Source organism: Propithecus coquereli, unplaced genomic scaffold (assembly GCF_000956105.1).
Source record: "Propithecus coquereli isolate 6110/MARCELLA unplaced genomic scaffold, Pcoq_1.0 Scaffold49, whole genome shotgun sequence".
Lineage (NCBI taxonomy): Eukaryota > Metazoa > Chordata > Mammalia > Primates > Indriidae > Propithecus > Propithecus coquereli.
In genome coordinates, this window is record NW_012150729.1 from 2,701,708 (window position 1) to 2,726,220 (window position 24,513).

The 24,513-nt window shown below is 34.0% G+C and overlaps 1 protein-coding gene across 3 annotated transcripts in view; it reads left to right on the forward strand.

Moving 5' to 3' along the window:
* SLC4A10 (solute carrier family 4, sodium bicarbonate transporter, member 10) overlaps positions 1 to 24,513 on the forward strand; it is a 409,333-nt gene that overhangs the window by 126,902 nt on the left and 257,918 nt on the right. The window contains exon 2 of one of the 3 annotated variants that reach the window (XM_012655843.1): positions 8,641 to 8,777. The exons of the other annotated variants lie outside the window; for them this stretch is intronic. Within the exon in view, the coding sequence (XP_012511297.1) occupies positions 8,649 to 8,777 (129 nt within the window). The 5' untranslated portion in view covers positions 8,641 to 8,648. The remainder of the gene's footprint in view (positions 1 to 8,640; positions 8,778 to 24,513) is intronic. 3 annotated transcript variants of the gene reach the window in all.

Here is a 24,513-nt window from a genome sequence, read left to right on the forward strand (position 1 = left end):
GAACATTTTAATTTTTTCGTCTAGCTATTTTTTTTTTATTTTTTGCAAACAGAGTCTTGCTCTATTGCCTTGGCTAGAGTGCAGTGTCATCATTATAGCTCACTGCAACCTTAAACTCCTGGGCTTAAGTGACCCTTCAACCTCAGCCCCCTAAAGTGCTAGGATTATAGGTGTGAGCCACCAGGGCTGGCCTCTTCTAGCTGTTTTGAAATATAAAATAAATTATTGTTAACTATAATCTCTCTACTGCACTAGAATACTACAACTTATTCTTTCCATCTATTTTTCTATACGTTAACCAATTTCTCCTCATCATCCCTCTTCTTTACCTTTCCCAGCCTCTGCTAACCACCATTCTACCCTCTACCTCCATGAGATCCACTCTTTTAGCTCCCAGATATGAGTGAGAAATCATCAGGGATATGCAAATCAAAATCACAATGAGATATCATCTCACTCCAGTTAAAATGGTTATTGAGACAAAAAATAATGGATGCCGGGCGAGGACATCCATACAAGGGGAACACTTGTACGCTGTTGGTGGGAGTGTAAATTAGTATAGCCACTATGGAAAACAGTATGGAGGTTCCTCAAAAACTAAAAATAGATCTACCATATGACCCAGCAATCCCACTGCTGAGTAAATATCTCAAGAAAGGAATTCAGTATATTGAAGAGATATCTGCACTCCTGTGTTTATTGCAGCACTATTCTAATGGCCAAGATATGGAATCAACCTAACTGTCCATCAACAGATGCATGGATAAAGAAATTGTGGTACATATACATAATGGAATATTATTTCAATCATTACAAGGAATAAAAGAAAGTCCTGTCATCTGCAATAACATAGATGGGACTGGAGGTCATTATGTTAAGTGAAATAGTCAAGATTGCATTTTAATGACAGCTGTCTATCAAAAAATTTCACTCAAAGGATCATTATTTTATTTTTTTTCTAACAATGAAAACTTCTAAAGAATAAACACATTATGAATTTTTATTTCTATTTTACCCTCATTCGCACTGAAATTTTGCTTGGGGGGAATAAGTTGACACATTAAAAAATAGTGCCTTTACATATGATATTTTGGAGGCTTATTGGTCTCCCTGAGGGGTTTCTTGGCTAATGGTATATCTGATAGTCATTTGAAAGGTTTCCTAAGGCTACAGATTTCTGTATTTCTGTTTCAATGAGTAAAATAGCATTGTTCTGGTTAAATAACTTCCTCTCTCTAGGTTCATTCATTCCACAGATGTCACAGAGAAAAAAAAAAGACTAAGTCTACATTTATCATTGCATTGGTTTTTAATTAGTCTCTTTTGCCATTTTTTAATAATTTGTATTCGAAGAGTTATTGGTTAGCTTTACAATCCTATGTATACTCCCTAGGGACCATCATTATATCTTTGTTTATAAGCATAGAAACAAGGAAGGTTTGTTTATCCCGAGTTTTTGTTGTTATTTTTAGAAAACTTATAAAGATAACTCTATTTGGTTTGGTTATCCTTAATTTAAGCCTTTATGTTAATGTATGCCCAGTTTTCCTTTGTTATTTTCATATTAACTTATTGAGACTATCATTCTACATATAGACTCTGTGATAACTCAGTTTTGACAAGACGGGGAAGAAACAAGATATTTCTGTTGGATAATGTAAATAGATACAGCCTTTCTGAAGGGAAATTTGGTAATTTTTATCTAAAGCCTCAAAAATGTTAAAATCCTTTGAGGTAGTACATTTACTTATTGGAGTTTATTCTAAGGAAATAGAGGTTATATGTAAAGCTGTGTATACAAAGATATTTATTATACTGTTATTTATAATACTGAAAAATGGAAAAAACTGAAATACTCAGAATTGGGAACTGGTTAAATAAATTATAGTACTTCTATTTGATAGAATAGCATTTAGCCACTAAACATTATGCTGTAGAAAAATAATTATTGACTTAGGGAAATGTTCATAATATAACACTTGGTCAAGATAAATAGTTTAATATAATTTTAAAAGTATATTAAAATACTACAAGTAAAAATCAGTAAGGTTATTTCTGCATAATGGACTTTGATGAGTGATTTCCCCACCTTTTTGATCTTCTGGTTTTTTTGTCTGTATAGATGTGAAGTACTTTTGTAACTGATATAAAAGTTAGTCAAATACAAAATCAATATTATCCAGCAAATTGTTACATCTTTTATTTTCCTCTATTGTGTGACCTACTATACAATTTTAGTAAGGAAATTGGTAGTATTATGATGAAATTAGAAAAAATGGCATCTGTTAATAACAAGAATTAAAAAGACATGATATATTATTAAAGTTTGATGTTTCCATTAGCATACTGATATTAGCATAGATCAATAGATCATAGATCTATTAGCATAGATCATAGATCAATATTAGCATATTGATCTCTTTACCTGTTTACACATGTAAAGCCTTTTTGTGTGTTTGTTTGTTTTGCTTTTTTGGAGATAGGCTCTCTGTCACTCAGGCTGGAATGCAGTGGCACCATCATATCTCACTATAGCCTTGAACTCCTGGGCTCAAGCAATCCTCCTACCTCAGCCTCCCAAGTAGCTAGGACTACAGGCCTCACCACCATGCTGCCTAATTTTTTAATTTTTTGCAGAGACAGAGTCTTGCTATGTTGCTCAGGCCAGTCTTGAACTCCTGGCCTCAAGCAATTCTCCCACCTCAGCTTTCCAAAGTGCTGGGATTACAGGCATGAGCCACTGCACCAGGCCTGGCCTTTTTTTTTTCTTTTCTTTTTTTTTTTTAAAGTACAAATCCATCATCTGACCTAACCTTTGTGTTGTGGCACCTGACAACACCTACCCCATTAGGCAGCAGTGATTATTTATCACAATAATTAGGATTTCAACAGAAATATTCATTTTCCTCACCATCTATATAGATGGTCTTCTTTCCTAATAGTTTTGCTGTAAACTATATATACTTGGTGACCTATGCCCCCATGTTCAACCATATTCCTTGTAAAAGGGAAAATAAGACAGTTTTTCCACTTCTTAAAGAAGAGAAGTAGGTACTCTGCAGTACTCTCAGTGCTTCTCATTGTCCTGCTGTTTATAAAAATCACTTTAGATCAAATTACAATTAGTTAGACAAATAGTGACACAAAGTCATGCCACATGACACAAATTTTTCCCGTTTTTTTAATATAACACTAAAACTGGTATGAGAGCTAATTTGTCAAAAACAGTCTGTACCAGCTTTTGCTCAATATAAATAAAGTGTGAAAATAAACAATCAATCATATGCACATAACAAATGATATGCAAGGCTCATAAAGAATTATTTTTAAAAGTAGATTATCTAATAGAAGTAGATTTGAATATTTTCATGAAATTGGAGCAGAAATGTGAGTAAAACATTAGACTGAAATTTCAGACAAAATTTTTAGTGAAAAGAGGAAGCACATGAGAAACGGGGCTATTTGTCCCACTATACTCCTCAAAAACTAGTTCCTATTTTTATAAGAAAAACATGAAGTCTGCAGGTGTATATTTATAAGATGAGTCATACTGGGAGACCATTTTTTAGAAATTCTATATTTTGTCTCTTTTTTTCAGTATATTTTACATTGTTGAGATTGTACTCCATAAATACATTGGCATCTTATTTTCCATTTAATGTTCTGTTGTAATGTGTATTTTCCTTTGTCATTGACATCTTTTGTTCATAATAGTCAATGGTTACATGGCATTACACTTTCAGTGTACCATAATTTAATCTTTCTCTTATTTCTACTTTTTCTCTTCTAAATAATGTTGCATCAAACATCTTTGAGCATAAATCTTAATCTGCGCTATTGCCTTCAGACAGATTCTCCAAACTGGAAATAGGATTGAATGTTTTTAAGAATCTTAATACATTTTACCAACTTATTTAGAAAAGTTGAACTAATTTATACTTTTTAAAACAGTAGTATATAAAACAAAATGAATTACTTGTATTTTCAGAGGTATTCTCTGAAGTAAGTCATTTTTTTAATACAAATAAAAGGTAAATACTTTGATAAAAATGAACTTTAATATAGAAAACTTGTGATTCTTATAGAATTTTTTTCTAAAGTATTTACTATGTTTCCCAACCTAACAAATATAGAAAACAATATTAAGATGAATGTTATTTTAATTACTGAAGATAGCTTATTTTTACAAAAACATAATTAAAAGACAGTGATTTATATAGGGGAAAACTAGGAAACAGGAATTCTGAATTCTGGGTTTGGCTTTGCTACTATCTGACCTTGAGCATGTCACTTAACTTCTCTAAATTTTAGTTACTTCATCTGTAAAATGAGGGCATTGGATCACAAGGTCCCTGACAGATGAAAAGTGAGCACTAAACATGTAGTAATTATTATAAAGTTCTTACTCTTCTTAAAATGCAATCCTTTATTATTTGGGATGTTATGATGTTCCACAAATTATTAAATAGACAAAATTGCCCTCAATTGGTGCTTTTTGCCCTGCTATGGTTTGAATGTTTTTGTCCCCCCAAAGTTCATATGCTGAAAACCTATCACTAATATACTTAGTTGAGGCATTGGGAGGTGATTAGATCAAGAGGACATAGCTCTCATGAATAGAATTAGTGCTGTTATAAGAGAGGCCCCAAAGAGTTGTCTTGCCCTTTTTTTCTGTCATAGGAGTTATAGTGAGAAAATAACCCTCACCAGACACCAAATCTGCTGGCACCTGGAACTTGGACTTCTCAGCCTCCAGAGATGTGAGAAATAAATTCCTGATGTTGATAAGCTACCCAGTCTGTGGCATTATGTTATAGCAGCCTGAATGGACTAAGACACACCCTTTTGTCTCTCTCTCCATTCATTCCAAGCATGTTCTTCTGCTAGGTTTGGGCTACTCTCCATCGCTTTAATCAAGCATTTGTTAGACAGACTTGTTAGAAAAAATATAGAGATATTCTGCTTTGTCGAACATACCTTAATAACACTGGCATGAGTAGAATATTGTATGAATAAATAATTTTTTACAGAGCAATAATTATCTGAAAAATAGGTGTCTTGTAGTTTTAATTGGTTAGTCATGTTAAATTACTATTAAGTGGGTATAATCTATTAAGTAGATTGTAAATAAATAATTTTTTAGTTTAAACAGATTTTATCAACTAGATCAACTCTCTCCAACATTCTTGGCACCAGGGAATGGTTTCATGGAAGACAGTTTTTCCACAGACCGGGAGTGGGGAGGTGGTGGGTGGTTTTAGGATGATTCAAGCACATTACATTTATTGTGCAGTCAAACCTCTCTGCTAATGATAATCTGTATTCGCAGCCACTCCCCAGCACTAGCATCACCACCTCAGCTCCACTTGAGATCGTCGTCAGGCATTAGAATCCCATGAGGAGAGCGCAACCTAGATCCCTCGCATGCGCAATTTACAGTAGGGTTCGCACTCCTAAGAGAATCTAATGCCACCACTGATAAGACAGGAGACGGAGCTTATGCGGTGATGCTAGCAATTTGCCCACCACTCAACTCCTCTGTATGGCTCAGTTACTAACAGGCCACGGACAGGTACTAGTCCACAGCCTGGGGGTTGGGGTCTGCAGAACTAGATAATAGAGACGTTAAGAGCTTCTTTGCACTCTTGGTTTGTTGTTTTTATTGCAACAATCAATTAAATGTGTTTGCAAGAAAACACTGTGGAAAATTATATTATATATGCTAATTAATAACATCCAGAGAGTAAAAACAAAGTTTGTATTCATGCTGTGACAAAATATCTGAAAGAAAATTCAATTTTCTTATTTCCCATTTATTCATTTAATAACTTTGATTGTTCCTAATATATACGTTATAAGAGAACACAGAAAGAATACAAAGCAAATATTCTTTCGCAAGATTTTGTAGCTAGTTTATAAAAAGTAAACATATGCACATGAAATGGACAAATAAAGACCAGAGCATGTGATGCAAGTATATTGCTTGTAAAATGAGATCCGTAACAGTGTGGGAGATTAGGAACAAACTGTGACATTTCTCTTTCCCTCATTTCTCACATTCAATGCCTTTTCACTAAGATGTGTATCGGGAATCTACTCATTTCTTTCCGTTCCCACTGCCTCCTCTTTGGTTCAAGCCATCATCATCCTCTGATCAAAAATATGTAACATCCTCCTAATCTTGTCTCTCTTCCTTCAGTTTTGCTTTACTCAATTGCTGTCCAATTGCTGTAACCAGGATAATCTAAAACAACAAAACTGGTTATATTTATGGCTTCTCATCCCACTAAGGATAAAGCTCGAACTCTTTAAATGGCTCCCGAGGCTTACCATAATTGGGCCTCGGCTTCTCATCTCTCCCCTGTGTTCTCACACTTTGTGGTCTAAACCGTGCTGTATTTATTATTCCTTGAATGTGACTTGCTCAGGATCTTCATAGTTTTTACAGTACTTTTCTAGAGAGATCCTTTCCAATATCTAGGTTAGGGTAGGATGCCCTGCTATTTCTTTCATATCTCCTTTTTAATTTTTCAATCATAACAAAACATACTTGTTTAATTATTTACTTTCTGTGATAGCAAGTTTTCTGGTGTTTGTTATGGAGTCCCCAGCACCTATACAGTACCTGACGCATAGCAGATGCTGGATATTTCTACACGAAAGAATGAATATATAAGGAGAGATGGTGTGGCTTATGACGTCCTCATTGAGAGAGAGGTCTTGAAGAATGAGTACCTATTTTGATTACGATAAGAGGATAAATACTGCATAACTAAATCATATTTGTCTACATGTGATTTTTCATCCAGGTGTGTCATTGTATGCATATAGCCAAAATACCAAGCCCTATGTCTGAACCTATACAGTTAGAGGCAGTAATTTCTGTAAAGGGATAGTGTGGATCAGTCGTTTATGGCAGCACAATTCACTATTGCAAGGATATGGAAACAACCCAAGTGACCGTCAATCCATGAGTGGATTATTAAAATTTGGTATATGTTTACAATGGAATATTACTCAATCATAAGAAATGACAATGATCTAGAACCTCTTATACTTTCCTGGATTAAATTTAAGCCCATTATCCACCACAAGAGCAGAAGAATGGGATTCATTTGTACTCGCCATCAAATTGGTACTAACTGATCAACACTAGGGTGATCACATGGCAGAAATACTCTCTAGGGATTAGGGGAATGGGGGGGTACATCCACAACTAAAGGACACGGGGAGCATTGTAGGGGGGGAAGGGCATGCCTTTAACCTGCACTTGGGTGAGGCAAAGACATAAAGTGTAACCATAATGTTTGTACCCTCACAAAAGCCTGGAATAAAAAAAAAAAAAAAAAAGAAGCCCAATTTGTTAAGATTCATTGTGACTAATCTCCAGGATAATACATATCATACTCATTAAATATTGTGAGGGGGAGAAGGGAAATTATATTGATTTATTATTGTTATTTATCTAAAACATTTTCTGCATAGCACTTTAGCTATTATCAAATACCAATTAGTTTATTTCACAGGCATATGAAGAAAGTGTTTTTAGTGTCATTAATTCAGACTGTATATAACCATGAGGGCTGTTTTAGAGTAGTATATGTTGTACTTGATGTCCTAATTTTGAATTTAGTTAAATTGACTATTATCTTAGTCTGTTTTTGGTTTTTGTTTTCTTCATTCCTAAAATATAACCTTTCGCCACATGATAAAGAGAAAGCATTTCCAACTATAATTTTACAGAATATTGATTCTCTATCATCAGACTGCTAATCAATCTTAAAATTTTCTGATTCTGTTATGTTGTGATAAAAGAAAGCATTGCTAGAATCTTGATGAATGAGACAGTGAAAATTCATAATAAAAATGCCAATAACTTACATAGATTTCATTCCTAGGTTTAACCAGGCAATCTTGGAATTTGATAATAGCACATTATCTTTTGCATGTTAAACTCTTTAGAAGAATATATTAAGCACAAATAAAAAAGGTATGTTAGTCTGAAGAATCTTAAATACAAGTGAAGTTCCTGAAAATTAAAAAGTGAATATGCATTTACGTATCTATTTACTGTAATACACAATTATCAAATATTGACAGAATAAAAATCCTTCATTTTTAGGCACTTGTAATTATGATGGGCTGGATAAGTGATAATACATGCAGTTTAGAGGGAAGATTCCTTTAAGAGAGTATAATTTTGCTTGTCAAACATAAAGCTTAAAGCTTAGTCATACATTGAGAAAGCTGCCTAATAATTAAGAATTTACATTTTAACACGATATTTGCAACAGACACGTCAGAAACTTAATTAAATAGAGCATTGTTTATTTTTAAAGGACTGAAAAAAATATCAAACTCTCCATGGCAAGTGAAATCTTTATAGTAGCAGAAATGGAAAACCTGAAGGATGTGGCTTATTTTCTGTTTGGATGATGCAGAATTGCTCTAAGCAGTAAGCTTACTGTTTTCAGACAGCATTAGCAGCATCAGCAAATACAACTGTGTCAGTCTCTCTTAGTACGGGATGTTTGTAACTACATAGAGGAGATGATAAACAGTATATGAGATCTGATATCTTGATGATGGCTTAAACAGATACTGGCGGACAGATTTGCTGTTTGATATTTTCTTCACTAGCCCTGAAGATGCTGAGAGATAGAGATGGCTGTGATTACCTTTCTTTAAGACAGGAAATGCAATCTTTAGGGGTTTCTGGAAATAGAAAAGTCTTGCGGTCTGGAACATATGAGCCTTTTCAATCTCTAAGTCATCAGGTATGACCTCGTGAATTATGATGATACTATTAGAATGTAGGGTTGTTGTCTTTTCTAGTTCTTACTCATTTAGAATATATTCATTAATGTAATTGTTTATTGTCAGATTTTCCTTAGGATATTTGAACAAGTAATATTTATAGTAATGGACAGCAGCTAAACAATCTGAATTTTAGAAATGTGTGTGTATGTGTGTGTGTGCATGGCTGTGTTTGTGTTTATGTTAGCTTTTTTTGGGAAGTGAGGGGTAAAGGAAGAGATTTTTTGGATGTGAATAAAAGTAAGGTTTGGAGCTCTTCAGATTTTTCCAGATTCAGCCTGAATAGAATCACTTTACATCTTTTACTTGAAGTGATAAAAATAGCATAAATTGATCAAACTGATAAGAGTATATAATAACTAGCTGCTTACAAATCATGATATATTACAAATATTTTTTATTATCTGGAAGTTCTTAAGTATACAGATCAATGCTGCTACCATTGTAGTATGCCACACAGCAATAAAAGTTTGGTGAATAGATTCATTTTATCAGCATCTGGACTATAAGCTAATTTCCTGAAATTTGTATTGCAATATCTGAGCTGTTTTAAAAGGCACTGGTTTTAATCATTTTTCAGATCTACTGAAACACTTATGTCCTTAGTGCTTTTACTGTAGATAGCTGCTAAAGCATTGCTCATAGATGAAAGCAGATTATAAATCTGTTTTTCCACAAAGAAAGCTCGTAGCATTTAAGGTTATTGAAGATTTTTGACCCGGAGAGCTTTGGCATTTACTTACTTTCATTTTCAAACTGAAAAGACTTGACTATGTTAAACATGTTAACTACAAAGAATAGAGAATCATCACAGCAAAGGATTTGAATTTATATATCAATTTTGTACTGAAACTCTTGTATTTATTTTAAACTATTTTTACCTCTCAGGTTACAATGCATTTAACTTTGGTTTATTATAGCATATCCTCGGAATTACATACTCGGGTAAGAAACTACCTATGTTTGACATTCAGATTTTGAAGGAAATATGTATTTTTTTGGTGTTACACATATTTCTGCCTCAATTTTAGAGCACTTGTCAGATACTTCACATTAAATGATCAAAAAGAGACAAAAATGATGTAGCATTCCTCAACAGAAAGATAGTTTTGTCTTCATGATTCTATAGCATGATTATGATTTAATGCCTCATCAGGGTGAAATGACATAGATTTAAAAAAGAATGTTTTTAAGGAAGTCTGAAACTGAATTGATTCAGTTAAGGGGTTTCTCCTTTTTAATTAAAAACACATAGAAAAAATTCTACCTACTGATATTGGCTATAATTTGTATGTTATTCAGGCTACTTAACCAGCTTATATTCTTATTAATAGGGAAGATTGCCATATTCTTAAGCTTGATTAATTTTGGAATGATTTGAATATACCTTTTAGTTGCTACAAAACCTGTTTAATCTGTTAGAATTTATTTCCAGTATTTGCATGTATTAGTCACCATGAGTACATTCTGTTTCTTGGCATTGCTTTTGGATTCCTCTAGATATTGGTTTCACAGCATTCTACTATTTTTCACTGTGATTGTGACCTTTCTAAAGAACCAAACCATAAAGATTTTTGGTTACTTTCCTTTAGTGGCACTCAAATGAGAATATTTCAATAATTTTGTAAGGTGAAAGAATTAGTGCCTTAGAATTGTTCTTTCTTTTACAAATCAGAGAGAAATTTCCCTGTTACTATGTCAAAAATACATTCCATTAAAAAGTAAAGACTGGTTAAATGCAGCAGACATTTAAATATAAGGTCAACTTTTCTTCCTATGTGGCAAGATGATCTTGACCTTTTGAATGATAAAATTGATTGTAAACCTGCCCAGTAATGATTGGTCATCTTTTTACAAAAGTTGCATGTCTGTACTATTTTACACATGCATTTCATTATACATCATAAAAGTTTCTAAAGGTAGGCTGTCTGTAAACAACTATTTGAGTAATTCTTCAATTCTATAAACAGTATGTGAGAGCTGATCATTTGCACAATACTATATTTGGTGTTGTAAGGAATAGAGAAAGGAAAAAGTCATTTCCTGCTTTCTGGGAGATTATGAGAAAATGTATGCAATGAACTGTGCTCACATTTTGAATTGACTTTTCATAAGTGGTATGCTACAATCAGTTTTAATTTAATCTATAAACTGATGAATCCTAGGATGAGTTACATATAACTCTTTTTTTCCTCATGTAAATTTCTTAGTATTAGAAGAATAAAAGTTTGGGTCAAACTGTATCATTGTGCATTCCATAATTTTATTGACAACTCTTTTAGAATGCATAATTTGTTATATCAGGGCTTTATAAACTGAATCAATAAAATAGTTAGAAGCCATCATTGTCAGTGTCTATACAGCCTCTTACTGCAGCCAGAATGAAGGTGAACCTAGCCCATTGGTAGGAGACAGAAGCAGGGACCCCAAGAATTAGCTCAAAATAGGGATGTAACCAGTCCAGTTTAATCCCAGGCTAGGTATGGTAATTATGGAAAGCGGTTTTGACCTCTTTCCATAATACTTAACTTTATTCAATGTTAATGGGGATTAAACTTTGGAAATAAAGAGTAGCAAGTGTAGAAGTGTCTGATACTAACTAGGTCATTTAGAGAGTCCTTTGAATAAAACGGGGAGAATAGTATTCACCTCAGGCTCTAAGAAACGGGATTGGGAGCAACTAGTATGGAAATAGACCTTAGCCCCTGACTGGAGGACAGTCAGGCATTAGTCTCTTCTCTTTCATACTAGTATGCTTGCTGCAAGTAGCAGGGAGGAAGGTAGAGCAGATGCAAAACCCTTGTTTCTCCAGAATCCCAAACTGGGATGTGCTGCCTAATAGTGCCTACAAAGTGCCTGTTTTCTTGTACTAGAACAATAGAAAGTTGGTTTGCAAATTCTTCTGGTTTGTAAGAGTTGGATGCAGTAAGAGGCTGTATAGTAGTTCTGTGGTTCCATGTCTGGATTGCCATGTTCACTGAGTTCAAATCTTAGCTATACTACTTACGGGCTGTATGATGTTGGGTTGTTTCCTCAGATGTAATACAGGGATAACAATGGCACTTCAAAGAGTCATTGTGAAGATTAAGTGAGTTAACGTATAAAAAGCACTTATAATAGTAGCTGTCATGTAACAAGCACATTATTGTCAACATCGTTCGTTGACAGATTTTATTATATGCATTCTAAGAGGTAGGATGGGCTACTGGCAGGCCTTTGTAATAGTCATGCAATTTATTTTTGTTCCCTCTCCCTCACTCCCCTTATCGAATAAGAAATTCAGCCAAAAACATATGCCACATTGAAATAAAGATGGTTATAAAAATGCAAAGAACACATTCTATATCTGATTAAATTCTAACATTTACTGACAATAAGAATTGTGACTTGATGAAAAATTTTGTATTTAAGGTTTTTTTGCATTTGTTTACTAGACTGATTTAAACTGTTAGGATTGTATGTGTGTAGATCCTTTGCTTTCCTATATTATTAACATAACAACTGCTTAATTCATGACAGAAAGATTACTAGGCCTTTGGGCAAATTCAAAAGTGATTTCAGGTCTTTCTTGGTTATATGTTAAGATCAAAATTAAGGGGTAAAAATTGAGATTTAAAGAAAATAATGGGGCCAAGTTTACATAGTTTAATGATCTGAGTTATTAGTCCTCAAAAATGTCCAGGACAAAAAAATTTCACTGAAAATTAAACACAACTGTTTTAGTAATTTTATTTATTAGTGAATATTTTTTATTCTAAATGACAGATTAAAATTAAATATGTTATAAATAGAGTACTATGTATATGAATAGAACAATTCAATTTCCTATTTGAGAGAGTATTATATTTTGAATTGCTGGTGATTATTTAATGTAAAAACATCTATCTGCTTAAAAATTGTCAATAAACTCCTAAGTACAAGTGAGTAATTTGTTTTTTGGATGAAATTCAAATGCTTAAATGTTACATTTTGTCACATCTTTTATTTTCTCTTCTCTTGAGCAATTTCCTCAACATGCAGCTATTTCCTCAAAATTGGCAGAGAGTCAATTAAATCTCAGAATAATACAATTTGTTAAAACAAACGAACCAACAATACAAAGCCCTGTGGTGTTCTAGCAAGCACTGTACTGGGCAAAGATATAAAGATTAATAGATCCATGCCTTCAGTAGGTCGCAAATAGTGAGTTATAAACACTAAATATTATACAAGTAACTATAACAATGTACAAAGTAGTGACTGCCGTAGAGATTCAAAAGAGAGATGATATGGGTACAAATTATTTTGCTGGAGTTCAGTGTGCAGAATATTTCACACTAAGTGGGGAAGGGTGAGGAGAGGGTATGGGGAGTTAGAGATGTGTGAAAAAGGTAGCATCTGAGGTTGACCTTGAAGACTGGCCAAGATAGGAAAAAGGTCATTTCAGGCAGCGAAAACAGCATGATTAAAGGTAAGGAGGTAGAAAGCAAATAATATGCTTGAGTACTAACGAATAGTCCATTTTGCCTATAGTCCAGTGGGGGTAATTCAGACTATCACAGGAAAGGTTTGTCAGGACCATATAGTGTAGAGTCTTGAATGTTAGATTATGATTTCTAAACTGAGAACATTTCTTTGCTGATCTACTTATTCCTGGGGAAAAATAAAAAACAAAAGAGCAGTACCTATATTTTGAAGTCGTTTTCAGAGCTCTAACCCTCTTGAGACTTTGAAAATGAAAATTAAATTCCTGAGTAGATTTAGTAGTTAGTAGACAAGGTAGGGGGTAGAAGCAAAATGAAGGATTTTAATAAAATTCTCTATCAGAATTGCACGTGAGAGCATTTCTCAGCCTATCCACAAGCACTAAAAAGTCCTAGATTTCAGATCCTAAGAGACCTCCTGCTTGTCCCTGATGTAAACGCTATTTTATTGGTAGGTAATCTGATTTAGCTTTGGCTTTGTTTTTGACATTTCCTAGAGCAAGGACAATCTAGTAGGATCACTTTAATACAATGAATACTCATGTCACTATGGTGAATATTTGGATAAAAAGGACTTTGTTTTAGGGAATATTGGAAATAGAAATTGCTATTTCTAATCACGGAGTCACTGAATATTTTAGCTTTGCTCTTTGTTGATTTAGAAAGGATAAATTAAACCATCATTGCTAATACTTTTAATATTACCTCCTTCTACTCCATACACCAGAGGCATTTCAGTATTGCTCAAGGTTAGAAAAAAATCTGGGTAATATCCAAGACCAGATTTCCTTGAGATGTGACAGCTGGGATATGACTTTTGGTATCAGACCCAGGAAGATGTCATCTGTACGTGGTAATTGTGAAAAAATTGGAATCTAATACTCTCACTTAGTACATCATCCATAAAAAATATGTCAGAAGTAAAACTCCTGGAATTCAAGAAGGGTGAATTGAATTTCAATTCAACCAGACACAGGTGCTCTTCTGACTCTATTTTTAGAACAAAAGGAGACCCATATAATTGAGAATACTCTGTTTCTTCCTGTAGAAATCTGCATTATTTGAAAATCCTATTTTCTAAAAGCTTTTATGAAGTCATTCTTATTAATCCTTGTGACTTCACATTGCCTGGGAAAGAGCCATACATGTGTTAGGGGCCCAATAAATTTTTAGTACTCGTTTTAGAATCATAGACTCATTTCTGGAAGACACCTTGGGTATCACTCGGCTTTGAGTTGCTTTAAAACATTTAAACATTTAAATAGTGTTTTCTTCCTCAAAAAGCAGATAAAAGACATTTAGGGAAAAAGAACCCTTTCTTTACCCCAAGCCTTTTAAAAATTATGATAAAAGAATATCAAAAAGAAGAATAAGTTAAAATAACTCCTCTTTCTAAAAGGCAATAGAAATAGGTTCTAATGAAGTATATCGTTAATGTTCCACATATAAATGTATACCATTATTCCCACCCATTTCTTTTCTTCTTCCAAATTGAATTCAATCTCTTAAGAATCTATTAAGTTCATTGTGTAGTGTGGAGGGAGGCAGCATAGCACAGGAGTTAAGAGCTGGGTTCTAGCGCTGGACTCCTGTGTTTGGATCCCATATCTTCCAGTTCCATAAAATTCTGCTGGCAATTTTTACCTTAGGAAAGTTACTTAATCTCTCTTTTCCTCAGTGCTGTCATCTGTAAAATGAGGATACTAACATGTTAATCTCAGAATTATAATGAGAATAAAACGAATTAATGAATTAATACTTTAAACAGTGCCTAGCTTAATAAATATTATCTATTATAATTATCCCCACTGAACTAGGTGAAGTCAAGGAGAAAGCTACAAATATGTGTACACACACCCCACACAAATTTAAAGCATACTATATATACACATACTTAATACATATATGTGCATATACACACACACACACACATTCTACTTTAAGTGTATATAATATACTAAAAAAGAAATTTAGTAACTTGCCTAGGGTCAAAATTGCCAGTAAAGGATAGGGTGATACGGGATTTAAACCAGGAAGTCTAGCTCTAGAGCTGTTGCCCTCAACCACTGCATTATACTGCTTCAGGATATAGACACCTAAATTAGATAGCTATGTATAAATTAGTCTATTCTAAAAGCCAAACTGAGATAAGAGACATCAAGGTAAATTGAAACTACTGTGGAAGACTTGATGGAAGAGGTGTGACTTGACTTTCATTGATTTCATTGTACCTCATTCTGATTTCCCTTCCACTGGAAATAATATAAAGTCATTAGCATGGTTCCTGCCATAGGTGCTCAATAAATTATAGTTGTTATTATCATAATTTTTCAGGTAATTTAATCTCAATCTCCCTTACTGGGTGCAATCTACTGTTGGAAAAACATGAATCTAATCTATACTCATGACTTAAAATACCCGTCAGTGGTTCTTAAATGCATCAGAATCAAATTAATAACAATGATACCTCAAGCTTATCTCAGAAGTACTAAATAAAGTCTATGAAGATAGAAATCAAGTTCCAGATTTTCAAAAAGCTTTCCAAGTGATCTAATGAAGAGCCAAGATTCAGAACTGCTGCTTTACATGCTGATGACTTCCAAATCTATAGCTCAAATCTATGCCTTAACCTCTGTCTAGTGTTCCAGACATTGCATCCTGTTAGACATCTCTGCTCATTTGTCTTATAAATATCTCAAACTTGGTATGACCCAAACTGAGTGTACCATTTTCTCTTCGAACCTTCTTTGCCTTTCATAGTATGGTGACTTGACAACCACCATCAACTTTATTCCAATCTTATATCCAGTTAATCAGCAAGTTAGGTAGATTCTTTTCCCAACAAGTCCAAAATCTGCCCTTTCTTTCCATTTCACATTGTCTTGGCCTTGGTGTGAGTTCCCACTCATTCCTCATGAGGACTATTGTAACCACTTCTTAGCTGGTCTTTCTTTTTCTTCTCCTCAACCATTCTCAAACCAATCCACTCATCACTCAGCTGCCAGAGTACTCCTTCTAAAATGTAAACCAGGAACAGGCATTTGCCTACTTAAACTAATTCAAGGGCTCCCTGTTACCTTCCAGATATAATAATTTTCAGAGTCCTTTGCATGGCATATAAGGCCCTTTGTGCTTCTCGTTCATCTCCTGCCATATCCTAGCATGTGCCTCCATTTACCCAATCTGTACTGAGGCATTTGTCATTTCCCCACGTTTATTCTCCACTTCTTTGCTTACTAAACAAGTACTTAGTGCACATCCATTATGTGCCAAATGCCAGGGGATCGATAGTAAACAGGATGGATATGATCTTTACAACCAGTAGGGAAGAGAATCAGTGAAAAATTAATCAAAATGTGATGAGTTTCACAATAAGAATGAAAGTAAAGTTTGCTATAGGAGTCTGAAACAGTCAATTTATCAAATCTGGGGGTTGTCAAGAAAAGCCTCTCTGAGAAAGTGATTTTTAAACATCTTCAGTTACACTTAGTCTTAAATTCTACTAGTTAGATACATGCTCCCTCAAGCCTGTTAAAATGCTGTTCCTTCTGTCTATAATGCCTTTGGCCCCTCATTTCTTTTTGTTTGTATCTAGCTGACTTTTTCTTATTCATTAAGATTTATTTAGATTAAGCATAACCTCCCTTTGAAACATTCCTTCATCCCTTCAGAGTGAATTAGGTGTTTTTCCTTTTGTTCTTCTGGCTTCTGGGGGGATTTACCTTAATTGAAGCACAATATATGCTACATTATAGTCATTAGTTTTCTTCTGTCTTGACTATGATCTGTTTAAAGGCAAAGGCCCTATCTTTTATTTCTTTAAAGCCAATACTAATACAGTGCCTAGTAGCTGGTAACTGCTTAAAATATTTTTGTTGTTGTTGTTGAATAACAAAATGGGAAATGAGAATGCAATGTTCATGGAAAATATGGCCTAGATCACTTTGAACACTAAGAGGAATTCATTTTAGCTAAAGTGTGTAAGGATGATTGGATGAGACTCTGGAGTGTTTTAAAGTGAAATAGAGGAATTTTAGATTTTATGCTTAACTAATATAATACCTTTATAATGTAGTAGCATATTGGCTAAGAGCATTGACCTGCCTTCAAACCCAGTATCCACCTCTTGTCGCTGAGTGTTCCTGGGAAAGTTTCTTAGCCTCCTTAAGTCTCAGAATAGTCTTCCGTTTTAAAGATTTTTAATAAGATAATGTGCACAAAGTTCTAGCACTGTGCCTGGCACAGTGTGAGCCTTAGAATGAATGTTAATTATTATTATTACTGCAATTATACACAACACTGAGAAAAATCAAACAGCTAAGGGACTAACAGCTTCAGAATGTGGAGTTAGAATTATCTAATGATTGATCATTCAGATGACAATCAGAAAACCAAAATTTTAATTCTAATTCTAGCTCTGCTATCAGCTTGAATGTATCACAATTTTCTCCTACAAAAAATTTACAGTGAAAATACTAGTGTTATGCTTTCCTCACCAGGATGGTGCAATCCCATTTGAGATATCTAAAGAAAAAAACTGTCAAATTAAAAAGAGTGGAGATTTATATCCTTTAAAGTCACTGATACCACCATATACTTTTGCCCAAGCTGTGCTATCCATCTGGAATCCCCTATGCACCGTGATAATCCTGTTTGTCTTTTAACACATTAACTGTCATGTGAGTTGTGTTTAACTCATGCTAGTTTTGAGCCCAGGGCCTCGTGAAGTATAAGTAACTCCGATGTCTCTTCACCTTGGGAGCCATGTGAATTATGTTTCAAGTTGCATATAACTCATGCACAGAAAACAATAAAAAAATAACAAATTTTTCATTAAATTAGAAAGGATCATTTTGTTTTCAAAGTTTTTATTCTATTTTCTTAATAAAACACTGTGGTTCCAAGGAAAAAAATTTTTTTTTTTTTTAGTGTGGCAGTCAATGTGCTAAGTCTTCATTTTAGCATAAATTAGTGGGATTAGGTGCTCCTTTATATATCTCTTAGAATACTAAACCTTCTGGTGTAACTCTTACCACATATAACATTTAAAAGAATACATACTTGGATGTCTTCTCCCTTAGCATGTGAACTCCTAGAAGGCAAGTCTGTCTTTTAATTCAGTATCCCCACTACCTAGTACAGATTCTGGCACATGTTAGATGATTACTAAATATTGACTCAATACATAGATTATGTTTTATAAAATTTAAGAATACTTAAAAATGCTTTAGGGCAACAAAAAGAAATTTCTTTTTTTTTTAATTTTTTTTTTTTATTTCAGCATATTATGGGGGTACAGATGTTTAGGTTACATGTGTTGCCCTTGGTTCCCCCCGCCAAGTCCGTGTTTCAAATATGTCCATCCTTCAGGTAGTGCGCATTGCACTCCTTGTGTATACAAATACCCGTCCCCTCCTCCCTCCTCCTCCCTCCTCCCGCCACCCTCCCCCTTCCCCAACATCCAATAGATGTTGTTCTGATATGTGCATTTATGTGTTGATTAGTTAATACCAATTTGATGGTGAGTACAAATGGATCCCGTTCTTCTGCTCTTGTGGTGCCCCACTTTGGATAATGGGCTTAAATTTAATCCAGGAAAGTGTAAGAGGTGCTAGATCACTGTCATTTCTTATGGTTGAGTAATATTCCATTGTAAACATATACCAAATTTTGATAATCCACTCATGGATTGACGGGCACTTGGGTTGTTTCCACATTCTTGCAATAGTGAATTGTGCTGCCATAAACATTCGGGTGCAGATGTCCTTATCGTAGAATGTTTTGTGCTCTTTTGGGTAGATGCCTAATAGTGCTATTGCTGGATCGAATGGTATTTCTATTTTTAGCTCTCTGAGGTAAGTGGGATCTAATCAAATTAAAAAGCTTCTGCACTGCCAAGGAAACTATCATTAGAGTGAATAGACAGCCCACAGAATGGGAAAAAATATTTGCTCTCTACACATCTGATAAAGGGCTGATAACCAGAATCTATCTAGAACTCAAAAAAATCAACAAGAAAAAATCAAACAACCCCATCAACAAATGGGCAAGCGAAATGAACAGAAACTTTTCAAAAGAAGACAGAATAATGGCCAGCAAACATATAAAAAAATGCTCAACATCTCTAATCATTAGAGAAATGCAAATCAAAACCACAATGAGGTATCACTTAACCCCAGTGAGATTGGCCTCTATCAAAAAAACACAAAACAACAAATGTTGGCGAGGATGTGGAGAGACAGGAACACTCTTACACTGCTGGTGGGACTGCAAATTAGTGCAACCTCTGTGGAAAAAGAAATTTCTTAAGCTCATGTCAGGGGTTGTTTACTGTGAAATGAAGATTAGAAAAATGTGTTAACAATTATAGTAAATAATAGTAGTAGAATAAATATTAGACTAGAATATTAAATATAGAATAATAGTGATAAAAATAAATATTACCTTGGTTGATACATTCCTCTGAAAACATAGTACAGTTAAAGATGAAGTAAAATCAGGAGCCTTTAGGTAAAACTAGCAGATACAACACACTCAGCTACTTTTTCTGTTCTCCAAAAATCACATTAAAAAGATAACTAAAGTATTTTTTAACCTTCTCTCTCTCCCAAAACTAAATGAGTGTGGGGAGAATGGGAAAGGAAAAAATCAGTGATGAAATTTTGTGAGCAGGAAAGCAGAATGAAAATGGTAAGTGTCTACTGAGAAAACATAATTATAAACTGGCAGTGACAAAAACTGAGAACCAGTCCAATTTACACTGAAACATCCTGAAAAGGCACCAGGTACCTCTGTAAGAGAGAATCAAGTTGTTAAAGTAAATAGTATTGGTTTAAAAGCCAATCACATTTCTAGATCTTTCTCTCTCAATTTAGACAGCCAGGCAAATCTCCCAACCCTACGCTAGCAGAAGACTGGAATTTTATTGTTTGGAGAGGTTTAAACAGAGTCTCTTTGAACTAGGTAACCCAGGTACAGGGGAGTGCAGAAAGCACTGTATTGAAAACAGCTGGATTCAGTGAGAATGCTGCAGTCCCGACTCTATTCCTTCATTTTGCTCCTGGAGGCTGGCAGCCAGGAATTCAACTACCAGGCGGGATATTGGAGGATTTGTCTCTATGGAATCTAACCAGTTAAGATGAAAGCCCCAAACTTAATTGACATCAGAGTTCCCCAAAGAAACAGCCAAACCAAATCACTTTACAGAATGCTCAAGGTGACAAGACCCATCCACACACTCAGAGCTTCTAATCAGCTTTTTAGTTTCATACTCTTAAATATGAGCAGAAAACCAAAGGATATGAGACCTTTGAAGAAAACTTATAAAAGATAGAAGCCAAAAAAAAAATAGAAAAAAGGGATCTTTTTGGGAGTAGAGTAAAATGGGAGAAGAAAACTTTCCAAATTCTATCATTAATACCCTTAGACAAAACGCAATTTTTAATCCATTAAACAAAAGGGGGTGATATTATGCAGGAACATGAGAGAACAAATAAATAATTATTGGAAATTAAAGATATGAGAGCTGAAATGAAAAACCAAACATTATGTAAGGATAATAAAGATGAGGTAATCTTTAAGAAAATTGAGAGGGAAGTAGAAAATAGGACAGAATGAATAAGAAAGTTAGAAGACCCAAGGTCCAATATCTGACATAGCAGTTACAGAAAGAAAAAAAAGGAAAAAAAAGAGGAAAAGAAATAATCCAAGATAATTTAAAAATATTATTAGAACAGAAGGACGTGTGTGTTAAGATTTAAAGAGCTCACCAGGTGCCCAGCACATTAAATACAACGACTGAGATTAAAGAGATCCTGAAAGCTTTCAGTAAGAGAATTGACAAACTTCTATCAAGCCTGAAAAATAAAAATAGAAGACACAAATTACCAATATCAGGAATGAAAGAAAGAGTATTATTGTAGGTCCCGTGGACATTAGAAAGTTAATAAGAGAATACTAGGAAAAACTCTATGTACATAAATGTGTCAACTTAGATGAATGGATCAATTTCTTAAAAATCACATACTACCAAAAATCACCCAAAATGAAATAAATTGAATAGTCTGATAGCTATTAAATAGACTGAATGCATACTTAAAAACCGTTCAAAATAGAAATATACAGGCCCAGACGGTTTCACTGGAGATTCTACAAAAAAATTAATGAAGAAATAATACCAATTCTATATAATTTCTTCTAGAATATAGAAGAGGAGGAAACACTTCTCAAATCATTTTATGAAACCAGAATTAGCTATTATACCAAAATCACACAAGTCACATAAGAAAAGTATATGCATAAACCACTATCCCTCATGAACACAGATGCAGTTATTCTCATCAAAATATTAGCAAATTAAGTCCATCAATTTATGAAAAGAATAATACATTGTGACCAAATGGGTTTTATCTTGGTAATGTAAGGCTGGTTCAATATTTTCAAACCAATCAAAGCAATCCACAACATTAACAAACTGAATAAGAAAAACCACATGATCATTTCAATTGATGCAGGAAATTCATTTGACAAAATTTCACATCCATTCTAGAAAAAAAAATTCTCAGGAAACTAGAAATAGAAAGAAACTACTTCAACCTGAAAGGGCATTCCCGCAAACCTACAGCTAATATAACATTTAATGGTGAAATGCTTTCTCCATAAGATGAGGAACAAGGTAAGGATGTGAATTCTCACCACTCTTACTCAGCGTCATACTAGAAGACCTAGTGAGTGCAGCAGGCAAGAAAGGGAAAGAAAAGCCATACGGGTTGGAAAGAAAGAAATAAAACTGTCCTTATCCACAAACATGATTATTTATGTAGAAAATACCAAGGAATCTAAAAACAAACAATTCATCAAACTAATTAGCTTTGCAAAATTTCTGGAGATAAGGTCAAAATACAGACATAAAACACAGACAAACGTGTGCTCAGAAAGGGATAGCATGAAGAGCTTTTGGGGGGTGATCTAATCATTCTGTATCTTGATTGTGATGGTGGTTACAGAAATCTATATGTGTGATAAGACTTATAGAACTATCTATCCAAATTTTGAAACTGTAGAAGATTTTGAGATTTACAAGATACAATATAATAGTAATAAATGGAAAAAATCCTGACCATAGGTTTTAAAATCATTTTCAAAAATACAGTATGTTGTAAGTTTCCTCAAAAAAATTAAAAGTAGAATTGCCATATAATTCAGCAACCCCACTTCTGGGTAACTATTCAAAAGAATTGAAAGCGGGATCTTGAAGAGATATTTGCACACTCATGTTCATAGCAACACTATTCTAAATAGCCAAGAAGTGGAAGCAACACAAGTGTCTCTCTACAGATAAATGAATGAAAAAATGTGGTATATACATACAATGGAATATTATTTCCTTAAAAAGAGGGAGATTGTGACATACTACAACATGGATGAAGCTTGAGGACATTAGGCTAAGTGAAATAAGCTAGTCACAAAAAGGCAAGTACCGCATAATTCCATTTATATTAAGTATCCAAAGTAGTCAGACTATTAGAAACAGAAAGTAGAATGGTAGTTGCCAGGGTATGGGGGAAAGGGGAAAAGAGGAGTTAGTTGTTCAATGGATATAGGGTTTCAGTTTTGCAAGAAGAAAAAGTTCTAGATATCTATTGCACAACAATGTTCACACAGGTAACACTACTGTACTGTACACTTGAAAATGGTTAAGATGGTAAATTTTATGTTGTGTGTTTTTTACCGCAAAAAGTATATAATACGTTAGAGAACTGGTTTAAGACCTGTTTTTATAGAGAAGAATAGGGATTTATTTGCTTTAATGTTTATGACTAAATAATTTTTAATAATCAACAAGAGTGCCAATACAAACTTGGATGGAATTAAAATAAGATATATTTCACCAGAGGAAATAACACCTCTCTCCTCCTTAAGAATTGAATCATATTTGAAAAATTGTACTCAGATTTGGGTCCTACATTCAAAAAGGATGTTAACTAACTAGGTTTTCCAGAGAAGATAATGCAGATAGTGAAAGATCTAAAACACATGTCAGATTAGGAACTTCTAGTAGGAAGCTATTGTTGCCTTCTGACTACCTTTCATCAGGTCTTTTCCATTGGACGAGAAGTGATTTATTTGATTGGTGAGACCATGAGAGCTTGGCTTTCACTGGTCCTCATTTATCTATGGCACTGAGTTAATGTGGCTGCCCAAATCCATATTAGGTTTCCTGGAATGTAAAGCAGGCCAAGATAAGGCTGACTGGGTTACTGAAGGCTTTGCAGACCCACACAGTCTAACATGTATATCCTAAGGTCCCATATGAGAGGAAAGAGTGAAAAGAGCATTTTAACCGCAAGTCTAAGTTGTATTCTCCAGAACAATACATTAATAAGTTAACAATGTTTGATAACTTGACTACTATCTTACACATTTATCTCTATTTCAGAGAGAGGAACATGATTCATTCTTTGCTGTTAGAAATTTAAATATTTACATGACAAGGAGAAGACTTAGGACTAACAGTATTGTTATCTTCAAATATTTAAAACATCGAAAAGAAGAAGAATTAGAATTAGTCATATAGCTTCAGAATGGGAAAAAAAATAAAACAAAGGGGTTGAAATCATGGACAGATTTTGGTCTTATTCGTTCATTCATTTGTTCACTTACAAAATTATCTATGAATCAATCATTTATGATCTAGCCATCTTTATTGGATAAATTTTGAGAATACAAAGGTCCTATTATAATCTAACAATATTTCTCAACATTATAACTTTCCAGAAGTGGAGTGGGCTTACTTATGCAGTAGTTAGCTATCACTAGACTTGTTCAAGCCAAGCAAAGGTCAGATATGTTGTGGATGATGAGACATTGGACTAGATAACCTCTAAGAGTACATCTTTAAAGCAAAAAATTGGGATTTCCCACTGAAAAATATGGGAAGAGCTAGTGTCAGCAAAATAGAATCAGAACCACATTTCAAGGCACATTTTTGTTTTTCATGGATAATCTAATATACTATTGTTCCTGATTTTAAAGTATATTCATAACAACTGGCAAAGAACTGTGAAGATTGCCTCATGAGAAATAGCTGATACTATTTTATTTCTCTTTTGTACTTTGACATATAGTATTTGTAGTTAGATAACAATAATGGAATCCTAAATCCCATTAACAGCTGACAAATCATGATGCTGTACATTTCTAGTCATATAATAAATGCTACTATCAATTGAAA